Genomic DNA, 16,010 nt, shown 5'->3' on the forward strand with positions numbered 1-16,010 from the left:
GAAAAGGGGAATCATATGATGAAGTTTATAGTCCAGTAGTAAATTTCAGTGTCATTCGATTATTTTTCTCTTTATTGGTATGTATGCTTGGTTGGTTACATTATCAATTAGATGTAAAAAGTGCATATCTGTATGCGAAATTATCCAAACCTATTTTTATGTCGCAACCAGAAGGATATATAAATGACAAGAAGAAAAATTATGTATGTCTGTTAAGAGTTTGTATGGTTTACATCAAAGTGGTAGGGAATGGTATTTAGAATTGGATGCAATGTTGAAAAAAAATGGACTTCGTAAAATTTAAATGATGCAACTGTGTATACAGGAGAGGGAAAACTGTAATATTAGTGTATGTTGATGATATAATAATTTTTGGAAAAACTAAGCAAGCTATAGATGAAGCTATCACTATATTAGGTTGATCTCTGGTATCACTATATTTGATGGCATTTCTGATCACTAAATTCCTTTTGTAAATTTTTCCTTCCATCACACCCTCCTTTCTTTTAAACTCCCTGCACAGGATGTTTAACATCACGGAAAAGTCCCGGAATGAGAGAAAAAAAAAGATCACGGAAGTCCTGAAGTCACAAAATTTGAGTGAAGGTCACTGTTTTTTTTTTACGATCCTCCAGAGATTTTTTTAGATTCCCCCCCCCCCTAAAATCTAGGCTTTGAAGCAGCTGTGGTGTTCAATATTTTTCCTCTCTCTCTCAGGTTTCATTTTTATTTATTTTTTGCCTTGGAGGGATGGATGGGTGAGTAGCAGCAGGAAAGAACAATGTCAATGTGTAGTCGCCTTACATCGGGACAGACATATGGGTGAGGCAAGAGCTATTTAGCCTGGATGAACAAGAAAACTTTTCTTTCTTTGCTTATCAGGACATTTCAACATCTTTAATATTCCCCTAAAGCAGTGTTCTCAGGATCGCGCGATAATTCCTAGAGGAGTGGGGGTTGACCTGGTAAGGACAGTTGAGTCATCTTGGGAACAATATTGGTTTTCCGTAGAAAGGACATGACCTTCCCCCCCCCCCTTAGATTGTGGAGCAGGGTATTTATAGTCTAGTTCACTAGCTGACAAACCCTTACGAACTTTTGCAGCTTGAATCCATTTGTGTCTGATCGAGGAGTCTTGAAATTTCATAATAATAGGACAAACTTTCTTCCTGTTGACCGAATTTACTCGATGCATCTTAACGATTTCTTCAGGGTGATATAACTCTAGTAGGGACCCAATTTTCGAAACTAAATTTTGGAGGTTCTCCCATTTGTTCTCTGGCATTCCCTGTATTTTGATGTTCGTGACTTCAATTCCATGTCATCCAGTATTGTGTATGCATTCCCAACTTTTTGGGTTAATGTTTGATTTTTCCTTTTACAGTCTGTAGTTCGTATTTTTTATTTCCTTCATCTCATCTTTCATCTCCGCCAATTCGGTTTTCAAATATTTTTTTGCATTGTCGCCAAATTCCAATGACTTTTTTAACTCCAAAATCTCAGCTTTAAGTTCTTTGCATTTGTGATGTTAATTTTATTGTGATCTCGGGTGTCATTTTTTTTCATCTCGGATCTGGTCATCCATGACTTTTTGCTCTAGATTTCCCAATGATTCTTTGCATAATTCACAATTCCAGCTTTGTTTGTCCTTCATTTTTCTGAAGTTTGCTTCAGAGATGCCAACACACATTGGATGATATAAATTTTCACACTCACAACACTTGAAAAACTCCATTGTGGTCGAAAATTTCTTTTACAAATCTTGCAATATACAGGGTGTTTAAAAAAGAATCACCCGATTTGAAATGCGTATATTACAAAAAATATTCAACATATGTAGACACTTAAGATTAATTTTATATTACATTGCTAATCAGTTTTTTTTTAAAAACAAATGAAAGGTGCTCAATATGTCCACCTTGGGATGCACGGCATATGTCTATACAGTAGTCAAATTCTTTGCGAGCACCCAAACTTTTGCGAGCATGTTTGCATCCACTGCTTCCACTGCTGCTGTTATGCATATCTTCAGTTCGGCTAATGTAGCTGGAAGGGGAGGCATATAAACGTAGTCTTTTATAACCCCCCCCCCCCCCACAGGAAGAAATTGCACACTGAGGTCCAATGATCTTGAAGGCCAGTGATATTTAACTGAATTGTGAGATCTTGTATGGCCAATCCATCGTTTAGGAATGGGATTGTTAAAAAATTCTCGAACGTCCAAGCTCCAATGGGGTGGTTCCCCGTCCTGCTGGAAAATGAAGTCATCCGAATCGGTTTCTAACTGTGGGAAAGCCGATCTGGAAAAACTCTGAAGTGGTGGCTGAAGGAAGAGCATTAGCGTTACCTCGGTAACTGTGTGAAACTCAAGATTTCCCTCTTTCTACCTATACATTATTCGATCAAAACGGATTAAATGCTGAATAGTTGATTTTTTTGAAACGCCCTGTATATTCACATTGTCGTCAGTTAAGAGCTGTTCCATCGGTTTCAATTACTGTACAACAACATACAAAAACAAAAATATTGATCAATTTTTTCCCTTTTCTGATAATTACATTTTTTTTTTGTAATTTCAATATTAATGAAGGTTAAAGTATGTATTCATGGTCTAGTTAATTCGTAAAATCAACAGTAATTTCAATATTAAATAAATGCCTAAACAAGGAAAAAATTCTGAGCTACTATAAAAGATGTTAACATGTCCATGAAGCTATAGAATTGAGCACCTTGAGGATAATTGAGAATTTTAAGTTATATTTGGTTGACTGAATCATTTCGAGAAGATAAATTTGTGTAAAAATGCTTAAACATCGACTGCTGCAAGCAAAAATAAATTTCATGAGTGGAATCCTGTTCATTTGTTAATACAGTGAAAGCTGTATAAAACGGAAGGTCAAGAGACGAATAATTTTCTGTTCCAGACAGGTTTCTGTTTTATAGAGGTGCACATGAAAATATATGCAGTGTATCTATCATTTACGAAACTTGAGATTTGAGAACATCACCTTAACATGACTTATAAACCAAAAAGTGTTAAACAGAGACATGCATATTATTTTGAATTTTTTCATGTTTTATACTTCAAATAACTGTAAATTTGAAATTTCATATTTAATGAGCTAATAGTTAAACTTCAAAATAAAATGTTCTCTTGAATAGCTGTAGAATGAACACTTACTTTTGTCAAAAATGAAAAATTCCAGGACAGTGAAACCTCAATATAACAATATTCTATAGACCAAGAAAAAATATTGTTGTAGAGGGATTATCGCACACACACATTATATCGAGAGGCAAAATTATCCTTATGTGTGATTGAATTTATGCGGTTTTTATCTTTTTCTATGTTGACATTGTTAGTACCATCAGAAAATGCTCTTTTATATATTTATTTGCTGCAAAAAATTGTGAATTTTTATAATAAATTAGTCAATTACTTGCTATTGTAAAAAAGTTTGCCGCATTGCACTTTCATGTCTTACACAAAAAGTAGTGCTAATATTGCATTTTAGCTTTTGGTGATTTTTTTAGTGCAAAATATTGATATTATCGGATGCCTTCAGAAGAAGGACAGCAAGTAAAAAAGTTAAAATTAAATTTAAAACTATTTTGAGGAAAATATAAAAAAATATCATTGGAGCTGTTTCAAAAATTTCCTAAAAATATCGTTATAAAGGATTTTATTGTAGTGAAGTATGTTATATCAACTATCGTTGTAGCAAGGTTTCACTGTATTTAAAATAAAAATTGAGAAATTACATATTTTCTTAAAACGGACAATGAGATCAACAACCAATAATGTTTATAGATTCTACATAATTTTAATACATAAATTTTGCTTTCTTACACCTCTACAAACTCCATTTTTGTGTTTGAATTCAAAATGTGTTTCTTGTTGCTGGTGGCCATCTCTGCGCTGAATGAAAATCTCTGCAGTAGCCAAAACATGGTATCACTAAATTGTAAACAATAATTCAGTCTCCCTCGCGTATTACTCTCCCAAAATTATCAAACTTTTTCCAAGTAATATGAGTATTTTCTAGCAAAAAAGTCACCATTTTCATTATAAATGAAATGCTAAACAAGCTTTTACTAAATTTTTAATAATAAATTCGCTTTTTATCAAGCCTGACTTTTCCAGAACCAGTTCAGATAGATAATAAGCATTCATCTTTTTTTTCCAAGAAGTGAAAGAGTTTGCATAACAAAAAGGGGATCAGAATGACTTAACTTTCCTTTCATCCAAAGGACAAAAAGTTGCATTTGACCAACAATTCTTTCCTTTTTAGAAGGTTTTGTATATACAGATAGACTAAATATGCCTTCCGTTTCCGCATTAGACAGTTTCCGTCTTAGAGGTTTCCTATGATTCAAAATGCATTAATTATTAGGGTGGAATGAAAAAGGGTGTTTTTTTCACTTTTTTTGGAAATTGATGTCTTAGTATTCAAAAGATGCCTTTCAAGGTTTTAAGAAGTTATACCAAGATCTAGGAAAATATTTTAATATCTTGAGGTTCCTCACAGACCCTAAAGGTCGAGCAAATAGACTTTTCTAAGTACATATTATAAAAATCTATTTAAGCATAAAAAAAGTTAATGATTTTTAAAAAGCATTCTCTAAAAAAAGAAAAACACTTAATTTGAGTTATTCAGTACATGAGGCAAAACTGAATATATATATATATAAACCCAGAGAAATACTTATATATGGAACTCTTGTTTTGAGTAATAACTGACAAGCAAATATGCAGCATTGCAGCTGTCATGGCAGTTGAAAGAATTTTTCAAGCACTCTGAATGTAGTGATTGATAGAGGGGGACGAAAATAAACTATTTTTTTGGGGGGTGGGAACAAAATGACCATGTTCCAAATTAAACTAAAAAAAACATAGTTTGATGATATAAGTGTCAGGAGAAAGCATCTATTGCTTTCTCTGTTATCACAGTTATTACATTTCACTTTTTTGGAAAATAGTCCGCTTTTTTTTCAAACAATGGAAGAGGACTACTTGATTTTATTCTGATTTCAATGAAGCCTTCACGACTCTCGGTTGTTGATACAGCAAGAGATGCTTCAGTTACGAGTCGTACGTACCATTCAACTGCTTGTGTGTTACACCGGAAATTCGGTACAGATGGAAAAGCAGGTTCGGGTAATTTTTTTGTGGGTCCATTTCCTGATTTTTATAATGGTGGTTGTCATTCGCACTTGATCCCCTGCAAATAGTTCCGAATAGTGCTTAGCAGAAAAGTTTATTTTTGGATCATATGGAATGTACATATTTCTGCTTCTGATAATCCTTCATTTTTTTAATTTTCAGAATTCTTTTGATTCCCAGTTCTTTGTAAATGAGAGTAATGAGAGCAATAAATTCTCTGGGTGGGCATAGAAAGCGTTCCTTTGAATAACTGGGTCAATGATGCATAATATTTTGTCAGGTAAAAATCCTGGATAACTCCACTAAATTTAACAAATGTTTTGCTTCATCAGCACACGATGACTTTATCTTGATATTGAACCACATTGGTGGGTAAACTTTCGTTATGTATTCAGTGAAAATGCTGAGATTTTCATTGGGCTTTTCTGTTATAGAGTATAACCTCAAAATAGCGTTAGCCACCTAGCATGCGAAAGTTTGCCTGGATCACAGTGTGATAACGAAGCAGGTAAATCACCCATTTCTATTGCTCGTACCATTTCCACAAGCTATCTTTGATCTGCACTTAAATCACTGTTGTCACTGTCCATTATCGGAAGGTTATTAGAGATTGGTTTAAATTTCACAATAGGTAATCTTTTCAAAATTTTCCAAACTTTTTCCATTATCACCTTGAGGCCTGTGTGGACTGATGGAACATCCATCTAGATGCTTCACAAGATGCCTTAGAGGTAACTCATTGAAGTGAAAAAGACAAATAAGCCATTGCAAGGGATGGCCTATTTCTTTCTCTATTAATTTGATAACACCATTTTTATAACCAGTATTGGTAACAGTTCCGTCGCATCCGATTGCCATCAATTCTTTCGTATCAAAATCTTGCTTCAAAAAGTCTAGGATTGATGACTATATATCCCTTGCTCTACTGCTTCTTGGAGTTGGGTGACCAAGATAAATTGACCCAGGTTCCTGCAATATAGTTATGTGTTCTTCTATGGAAAGAATCACCTTCTTTGACATTAGCTAAGGTTTTGTCTTTTCGACCATCAGAATATATTTCTCGCACATTTTTTTCTAGGAATTTTATTTTTCAAAAGAACTCTCTGTGATGCTCTTTCACACCTTATTTTCTCCCGGTCTATTGTAAGTTTTCAGTGGTTGAACTAGTTTCCGCCGTTTCTTCTTGAGATGACTTCAAACGGATACCATTTTCATTTTCCTTTGTTCATTGTTTCTCAATTTCTTCGTTGTTAGGACATCTATTACCAATGGCCATCTTGCGTGTACTTCTTTGATCTTGCAAGAAATCTCGCTCTGAATTTGCTACCTTTCTCAACTTGTCACACTTAGTCTTCAAAATCGCATTTGTATCCTGCAATGTCAAACAATTTCCATGCTTCGTATTGAAAAGATTTCAAGTTCAATTTGAAAGTTTGAGAATCTTTCCTTGCTTTCATATTTTTCTCAAGATTCTTGTATTTAAAGACAGTAAAAGTCTTTGAAAATTTTGCATATTCATTGGTGAGAAACCATAGGAATTGAAGCAGTTTTCCATATATTTTGAATCTTTGGCACAATAATTTCAAGAATGTCTGCAATAGCTGGATATTTTCTTGATTGTTGTGCCTTCATATTGCAAAGAGTCAGCAAATAACAAAGGATAACATCGCCATAGGTGGGCAAGACCACAGAATGCTACTCTTTAGGATTTCCAAAAATGTCACAACAATAAAAACTTCTAGTCGTCATTTTCTTCTCAGTTAAGGGGTAAGATTGCAAATGAATACTGAAAACAAGGGAAAAACAATGAGGTCACTGAATGAATCACGTGTTCAGGGGAATAGGAAATCCTCCTCCGTGGTGTCATGTTACAGAATTCCACACGTGCTTAAAACTTTAAGGGCGATGAGAAACCTGGAGAAGTTTGAATTTTGGGGGAAAAAATTGGGAATGGTATTTCTTCGCATAAAGGCATATTTTAAATTCTATTACAATGGCAATTTCGGAATAAAAAATTTCATTCCACCCTATTAATTATTCACAAGACTATATATTTTATTCGTTTTAGACAGGTTTCTGTCTCATACAATGTCTGTCTTAGGTTTCACTGTATCAGAATGAAATTATCTAAAAGATGATTAAAATGCAAATAAAATAGGAATTTTTTTCCTGACACGTTAAAAAATTAAAATTGCCTTATAATAATAAGTCTGTTATAGTGAAAAGTTTTTCAGTGATTGTAAGCTCTCATTTAGCAGATTTTTACCTTACTGAATGTTTTATTAGAAATTATTAGGATTATAATGTCAGATTTTTTTTGAATAAATGTTTTATTTTTTCATCAAGTATGTTAGAAAAATAAACCAACGTGACAGCTATATAATTTCTATATTTTTTTATAAATAAATTTTGGCCCATAAGCATTCTCTCACATGCAAGAAATATAAAAGAATCATTTTCTGCGGATTTCTGAAATATCTAAAAATAGACGTTCAATGTACTACATGCAGTAGACTTTTGATAATCCGGCATTTTTGGGCAGGTTTACTTCAGCTCCCTATTTGAGAGGAAAACGTGTCACTATGTCTGTGCACAGCAGTTTATATTATTTGAAATGAACTTTTTCAATTAACTTCCGATAATCCAGCATACCTTGGTCTGTGTCGAATTAACGAGTCTACTGTGGTATTTTAATAACCTTCCAGTTTAGTTGCATGACATCTAGAGAACTCTTATTTTACTTTAAAAAGTTGGAGAAGCCTTTTTTCTGTATTATGGTTGCATTTAACCTGCTATTTGAACATGAAAATGATATCCACATATCATAATTTTGCAGCTTTCATGAAAAGCTTTAATTTTTTTTTTTTTTTTGATATTTTCTTAATCTAGGTTATCTTTATGGACTGGAAAAATTTTGGGCCTTTCTCAAATATTATGAGCGTGGATCAGAAGTGAAAGTAGATCCTGTTTTGAAAGCTACGCTGCAAGGTTTCAAAACATTAGAAGATTTCCGGGTATAGTTTTGCCTTTGAATGACAATTGTAAAATACACTGCCTCAACAAAAAAATTGCATATTGCAACACTTTGTTGGATCCTTTATCCATTTAGAAGAAATTACAGCGCACATTCTTTGTGACTTAATCATACAATATCTTGGCACTTATTTCTAGCCTGATCTGCATCATTGTTTCTTTGAGGAGCTTGGTGAATATGGGAAGAAATGAATGACTTCTCAGATTCTCTGATACTTTTGTAATAAATTCTACCGGATGTTTCAGGAAAGATGGGGAAAACTCTCTCTTTAAGAGGTGATAGTACACACCAATACAAACAATTGTCATCAAAGAATGCATGGTCTAACATGAAATGCAAACGCCCGCTCAACAAATGTTAAAACGGTATTCCTGTTGAAATTTATCTGGAGAAAAAGAACACCATGATGCAAATGTAACCTGGGGAAGAAATCGTATGCAAATCTGCGTCACAGTGAATAAAAGGTACTGATGCCAGTCTTGTGAAGTTAGCCAGTCCCATTTCGCACAACTGCCGGTGTAAGCGCACTAATGTTTTCAGTTTGGGCAACCTTCTGTAGAGAAAATGCTCAAAACGCTGAGCATACATTAGTGCTGCCTCTGTGGTGCTTCTGTTTGCAGCTCCGTAAATGAAATGTATGTCTGCTTTTTCAGTATTACTAAAGTGCATTATATTATCCCGTATGTTAGAACAGTTGCACGCTGGAATAACTTCACAGGGTTGGCATCCACACCTTTTATTCACTGTGATTCAGATTTGCACACGGTTTCTTCCTACCCGGGTTACATTTGCATCATGATGTTCTTTTTCTCCCAATAAATTTCAACAGGAATGCAGTTGTAATGTTTGCGGAGCGACTGTTTCGAAATGCGCTGGCGCTTTTACATTTCATGTTAGACCATGCATTCTTTGACAATTGTTTATATTGGTGTGTACTATCACCCCTTAAAGTTTTTCCCATCATTTCTGAATCACCCTGTATAGGTTCTTGATTGGACTGGGTTGAAAATAAGTGCCTGCCAATCCTATTGCCCAAAGAATAGTGTTTCTCCAACCAGTTTTCATAGTCTGAGTGCATTGTATCTCAGTATTTTCATCTTGGTGTTACATGTCATTGCCTTCAGAGGAAAATGATGGATGAATATTAATGGGGCTGTAGCCAGGAAATTTATTTTGGAGGGGTGCGACACTAGTATTTTGGGGGGACCAAAGTGATAAAACAATAGATTAATTGATTTTTTTACGTAAAAAAAAAATAAAAAAAATATATAATTTTCACATTGTGTCTATTTTCACAAAAAGTACTGAACCAAAGGTACTAATAATGCCACCAAATAAGTATGCAAATATTCAGTGTTGAATACGTAAGTGTACGCGTGCGTGTGGGTGGAGCTGTGACCACGGAGGGGATGATAAGGGCATGAGGCGTTTTCCATGATCTGTGTGCTCGTACCCCTTGGCGACATTCACTGTTTCTCGCAACAGTTATTTTGTGAATTTTATAAGCTATCAGGTAAAATGAGTAGCCACAAAGGTATAGATGATGGAATGAGATGGAGAATATTTGGTAGATTGGAGGCAGGGCAATCACAAGTGCAGGTAGCTACAGAGTTTGATGTTACTCCCAGTGTCGTCTGCAATTTATGGAAACTGGATCTATATTGAGAAGACCTGGACATGGTCATCAAAGAGCCATGACAACCAATGAGGATCGTTATTTGGCACTTTCAGCATGGCGCCACGGGACTGCTACAGCATCATAGCTCTCACGTCAGCTACATGCTGCCATTGGAACTCGAGTTTCACGGTTTACTGTTGCCCGAAGGCTTCATGAGAGAGGGCTTTATGCCGGAAGACCTGCTGTTTGCGTCCTGCTAACTGCAGCACACAAGAGTGCGTTTAGCGTAGTGCAGACAACATCAGCTTTGGACGAGACTTCAGTGGAGCACCCTGTTCTTCAGAGATAAGTCGAGATTCAGCTTGGACACTGATTCTTGACGTACACTCATCTGGAGAGCCTGGTACCCGTTACCATCCCTCCCACAGCAGGGAAATAGACCACTATGGTGGGGGAAATGTTATGGTCTGGGCAGCACACCCCTCCATGTGTTTGGCAGAGGGTCCATGACTGCTAGGAGGTATAGAGAGGACATCTTAGAGCCCTATGTTTGACTTTTCAGGGGCGCAGTTGGCCCTCGGTTCCTGTTCATGGATGACAACGCTCATCCACATTGGGCTCAACTGGTCAAAGATCATCTGAAAAGTGAGGATATTTGGCGTGTGGATTGGCTAGCCAGATCTCTTGACCTAAACCCTCTAGAACATAACTGGGACGCACCTGGGAAGGCAATTGCATCTTGCCATCCCCCTCTGAGAACCATCCCGGAACTGAAAAGTGCATTGCTGTAGAAGTGGGACCGATTGCCACAGGGACTCCTCAACTGCCTCGTGTCCAGTATGCCATCACGCTGTGCGACCTGTCTGACTGTGAGAGGTGACCATACCCCATATTAGACTCATTTTCAGTTCGATCTCGCAATGTGGAGTTTGGACATTCCTGCAATGATGAGCTTTACTGATAATCATGCGTGCATACTATGACTTTTGTATGGGACATCTTTCTCTGTTATAACAGTGTATTTGTACCAAATTTCATTAAAATCTGTCCTGGTTTTTCAGAAATTCTACATAATGTGCTAATTCTCTTAATTTTGCACATGAGTGTATGTTCATGTGGTTTGTAAATGCAACTCCATAAAGAACCTTGCCAAAAACGTTGAAAGCAATATATAGTGAAAATTTTGACATGGAATATGAGTGAAGGTACGTCTTGTCTGCATCCACAATTAAATGGCATCTGCTGAACCCAAAACTGCATGCAAGCATTCCTTAGCACAGGATTCTGTTGAACCTGAACCATTCATGTATCAGGCTACAATATGGTTAAGTCAGTGGTTCTCAAACTTATATCAGATGACTTATATCTTCTGAAATTGCAGAAAAAGTGACAGGTTGCCGGGGAAAATCTCTCCTTAGTAAAAAAAACAAAACAGGAATATATGCAATGTTACTATAATTAATTGATGCCACTTTTGACAAATCTATTCATTTCATTTCCATAGTTTAGCCTTATTGTCGCCTGCTTGGAATCAATATTTACACTTGAAATGGTGAAGATTTGATTCCTTGGAGGAATGACATTTTCATTTAGGATTGACTACCGTTAAAATATTTTTTGCACATAAAGTGATAACCATATTTCTCACTCTCTTATACATGGTGATTCCTTAATTCCCTTGTTCCAATTTTACTGGTGAACGATTGATCCAAGAGGCAAAATCCTAGAGTTCAATTACGAAAAATTATCCAAATAACGTGTAGACCTTGGATACGTTATTTATGTTGCAAGGGGTTGTATAGTTAATAAAATTTTAAAAAAAATTTATATGTACACAGAGCAACAACTTTCTAATTAGGTATTTAGGACTGTCTCTCCTTATGCCAACAAAGAAATTCCTTTTCCTATGCAATATTTGCTGATATATGTGGTCAGTTTTCTTCCCTTTTTTTCTCCTTGCTCTCTTGGAAAAAAAACTTTTGAGGGAAGATCATCACACCCATTTGGTTTGGAGGGAGTGCTTCGGAATTTTTTCCACTTTTGTCGCTCTCTCTTCTTTTCAATTCCCATTGTGCTTAACCCAGTCTATCCTAATTTAAAAGTTTGATGATTGATGTGGTAGCATTTTATGAATTAATTCCCCCGTCATTTTTTTAAATGTGCATATTTTTCAAAATTTTACTGGGACTACGAGATATTTTACAAATTTCCGCCGATCCCATTGCGCTTTTTGCATGGAAAACTACACTATGTGCAAGAGAACTTCCTTCTGATGAACAAACAGTGCTGCAACTAGGAGGCGAGCAGGTGGTCTGGTTTCCCGGGCGTAGTATCGGAAGGGGGGGGGGCACAAATTCCATCCTTTAAATTTCATCTTTTCAATTGTCCCTGAATAGCTTTTAATAAGAAACGTACTGCCATGGGACATAATCACCAAAACATAACGGGGGGGCTAAATCAGACTAAAGTTGGGAAGAACAGCATAATCAGCTTGTCCATTGATTTATGATTTTTTTTTACCAACTTCTCCATATTTTTTTAATTCAAATATCTTAGTGAATATTGCACTTAGAAATGTGGAATTGTTTTTGTTGCCTCTGGAGAGATGGCAACAACTTTTTAATTAGGCTTTTTGGACAGGGTATCCTTATAAAGTTTTTTTTTAATTTTAATTAACTGTGTACAACCCCTTGCAATATGAATGACGCATCTGAGGTCTACAAGTAATTTGGATACTTTTCCCCTAATTGGAAGTATGCTGTAGGATCAACAGTTCACGAGTAAAATGTGACGAGAGTTAAGGAATCGCCCTGTGATCCAATCATCCCTAATCTGAATGAAAAACTGGTTTAATGTGTACTTGTATCAACACTAACATTTTTTAGTTTATTTTAGACTCTTATTTTTGTGTATTTATAAGTTGAATGAAATATTTTTTTTGCAGATGCACGAAGTTAGTCATGCTCAGGGTCCTTTCATCACAAGACATCGAAATTTGTCAGAATCTGGGGGATCAAATCAAGTCAGTTGTAATAATGAATTTCATTCTCGTAGAAACACAATATCCGCTACTGATGCAGCCCGCAGGCGAGGATCTCAAAACAAACAAGAAATTAAAAGAAATCAATGTTTCAGAAGAAATTCATCTTCAAATGAAACACATGGTTTGAAGGTACATAAAACCAACTCTGTGCCCATTAAAAGCTCTTTTGATAGAACTGCAGCAGGTCATCTAGAGAAGAATAAAAAAAAGTCTGAAAAAGAGAACAAAGGTAAAGAAACTTCTGCAGCTACAGAGAAACCATCTGATAAAAAAATGAGCTTAACTAACGTTGATTCTAATTCAAGTGGTACTGTAAGTGAAGTTGTAACATCTGTTTCAGCCGATGCTTCGAATTATTCAGCAGAAATGTCACTCACAGAATCAGAATTGACCGCAAAGCTTCATTTAACTCAACAAGCAGCCTTAAAGAAAGAGAGCAAAGTAAATGATGAAAGTAATATTACATTAGTGAAAGATGATTTGGGAAGTAAATCTAATAGTGTAGATGGTGATAATATTTCACAGAGTTCTAAGAAAACATCCAGTAAAGGAAGAAAATGCAATGTTTCAAACAATATTGAGAATGACAGCAAAACCAATGCAAACAATGATTCCACTGATAAAGAAACCGTAGTTACAGAATGTTCTTCTGGCTCTTTGTGCGAACAGAAAATTTGTGAGTCTGATAATATTACAGCTCATCCAGCAGAACCATTGTGTAGTAATGAAAATGTTTCTGATGCTAAGAATATTGTTCCTTCAAATGATGAAAATGAAAGTTTGCACCATAAAAGCAGCTTCCAAACCAAAAACTGCAGCTATGATGATGAAACTCAAGAAAAGATCGAGATAACTGGTGAATGTGATAACACTCATGACTAAATGTCATTGGACATAAGTAAGTATATTTTTTACACATTGGAATGTGCTGAAATAACGTTTTCATTGTATCCTCTTGAAAATGCCTAAATATGCCTAACATGAAAAAGTATCACTTGCAGAGTAATAATAGCATAGAGCAAATGGTTACACATTCAACTGTCTGAATGTGATAATATTTCTGAAATGTATTTCAGAGTAGTCAACCCTGTTTGGTTGGCTCGTTTTGCAAACAATCCTGTTTACAAACTAATCTTGGTTTACGAACAGGACTGAATTTCAAGCAAAGGATATGTTGAAAGATCTGTGGTCACATGGCTATTTTATTTTTATTTGAGAGAAGAGTTAGTTGAAGAATTTGTTTTCATCCGAGTAATGTTCATGTCCCAAAATATGACTAATGCACAGGAGTTGCTGCGAAAATTCACACTAGAAAACCAGGGTATCAGGAACAGATGAATTCATTTTACATTGTTTCTTATGAGAAAAATTGTTGAGGGTTCGCACATCCTTACAAACTCCTTAAAAAGTCCCAACTTTTCATTTCCCTCTGGAAGGACCCTTATAACTCCTTACTTTTTGCAGCCACTCCTGAAAAAGTCCTTATTTTTTTTCTCTGAAGGGATGATCTTTCTTAGAATAGGCATTCCCCATGGTGATGAATAGCATTGCCTAGAAAAATAAGAGGAAGCTTTCCCGAATATAAAAAGGGAGAAAAGAGAAAAAAAATGCCCTCCTTTGTAATAGGAAATGTGAAAGCACAGGGGATGGGATTGGAACATCCAATGGTTGTGCATACTTGCCAACCGTTATGATTTTGTCGTATTTAGTACAATTTTAGCAAATTAATATTATACGCTTTTGCTTCTGAAAATACAATTTTTACTGAATCGCTAATTTTGACGTTTTCCTGCCTGTGTCTCAAACTGGTCAGCATTAGAAATCGATGGTCCGTTGAACAACATCACTCCATGGAACCAGTACCCGAAAATTCCCCCTCGCAGCGGTGAGAAAAAGTTTTTTTTAAAGTTTTTACTGGTGCGGCTTATGCGGCGGAACGATGTCTCGAACCGCCTCTATTAAGCAGTATACTGAGTGCAGACCTCGAACGTTCCTATTTTTCCTACTTTCGCCGCAATCGTCCTTTTTTACCGCAATTCTCTCCTACTATTCCTATTTTATTTCTCCCTCCCTTTTGTTTACAGCTAATATCTTGCTACAAAAATTCTGAGAAACCGCAAAATGTCACTGCTTTCCGCAGTTTTTTGATGTGTTTTATTCACATCACAACTTTGCTACTGAAAAAGAAGAGGGGGAAAAAAATTTCAGTTCTACTGTAGTAGGGGACGACGACAAGCGTATCTTTCTGCCGCCGCGCTTAACACATACTGGCGAGTCGAACAAAGAGTGAGATTTGAAAAGAGAAAATGCATCGGGATGAACATCGATGTTCCCTCTCATACTGACGAGGCAGAGGAGAGCGACAATAACCGCAGGCGTTCCGAAGGGTAAAGAAGAAAAGCCTTTGAGCTGGAAACGTGACATCTCGCCAACTAGTAACCCTACAGCCTGTTCATGCCAAATCAATCAGTTTGGCAATATTGGAGGATTCCAATAAACCAGCGGTTCTCAACCAGTGCTCCGCTGAGCCCTTAAGGCCCCATGTGAACTCCCAGGGGCTCCACGGCCACTGGAGGAAAATTTAAAAAAATCAGTAAATTTGACAAAAAATAATTATTAATATTTTTGAATAATAGAAACAAGTCAGAAACTTTTATGAATAATGTAATAAATATACTTAGCCATTTAAAAGGCTAAAACCTAAAGATGTTATTTTGCTATCAGATAGTGGCAACGGTGCTTTTGTAAACACAACACAATATTTTTGTGTCTCCAGCAAGTAAGCTATTCGTGCATTTTCACGCCAGTGCTTAGATTATGTATCTCCACATTTAAAGTCATAAATAATCAATTATATTAATGTTAAACCAGTTCAGGAAATATTATTTATAGTAAATAAATTTAAAAAAAAGGTGCCTGGTTCTCCGCGATAGAAATTACATACCGGAAAAAGGGCTCTGTGGGTCAAAAAAGGTTGAGAAGCACTGTAATAAATGCGTTAATCCTTAGAAGACTACAAGTTTTGATATAAGTTTTTAATGACTTGTATCAAACCGTTGTTTCAAATATTATTGCATAATGTGTATAAAGATTGAAATAATTATACTTCAATCAAGATAGAGAGACAACAGAATTAGTTAAGACACTGAAT

General features: G+C 35.8%; 1 protein-coding gene across 3 annotated transcripts in view; it reads left to right on the top strand.

Moving 5' to 3' along the window:
• LOC149084801 (la-related protein 1-like) overlaps positions 1-16,010 on the top strand; it is a 232,126-nt gene that overhangs the window by 187,786 nt on the left and 28,330 nt on the right. For all 3 annotated transcript variants that reach the window (XM_089232541.1, XM_089232542.1, XM_089232543.1), the window contains 2 exons: positions 8,054-8,178; positions 12,761-13,757. In XM_089232541.1, coding sequence (XP_089088667.1) covers positions 8,054-8,178; positions 12,761-13,741 — 1,106 coding nt within the window. In that variant the 3' untranslated portion in view covers positions 13,742-13,757. The remainder of the gene's footprint in view (positions 1-8,053; positions 8,179-12,760; positions 13,758-16,010) is intronic.

This window comes from Pholcus phalangioides, unplaced genomic scaffold, assembly GCF_987345545.1.
Source record: "Pholcus phalangioides strain wild (caught in Gottingen) unplaced genomic scaffold, Ppha-v1.0 ptg000007l_1, whole genome shotgun sequence".
Classification (NCBI taxonomy): domain Eukaryota; kingdom Metazoa; phylum Arthropoda; class Arachnida; order Araneae; family Pholcidae; genus Pholcus; species Pholcus phalangioides.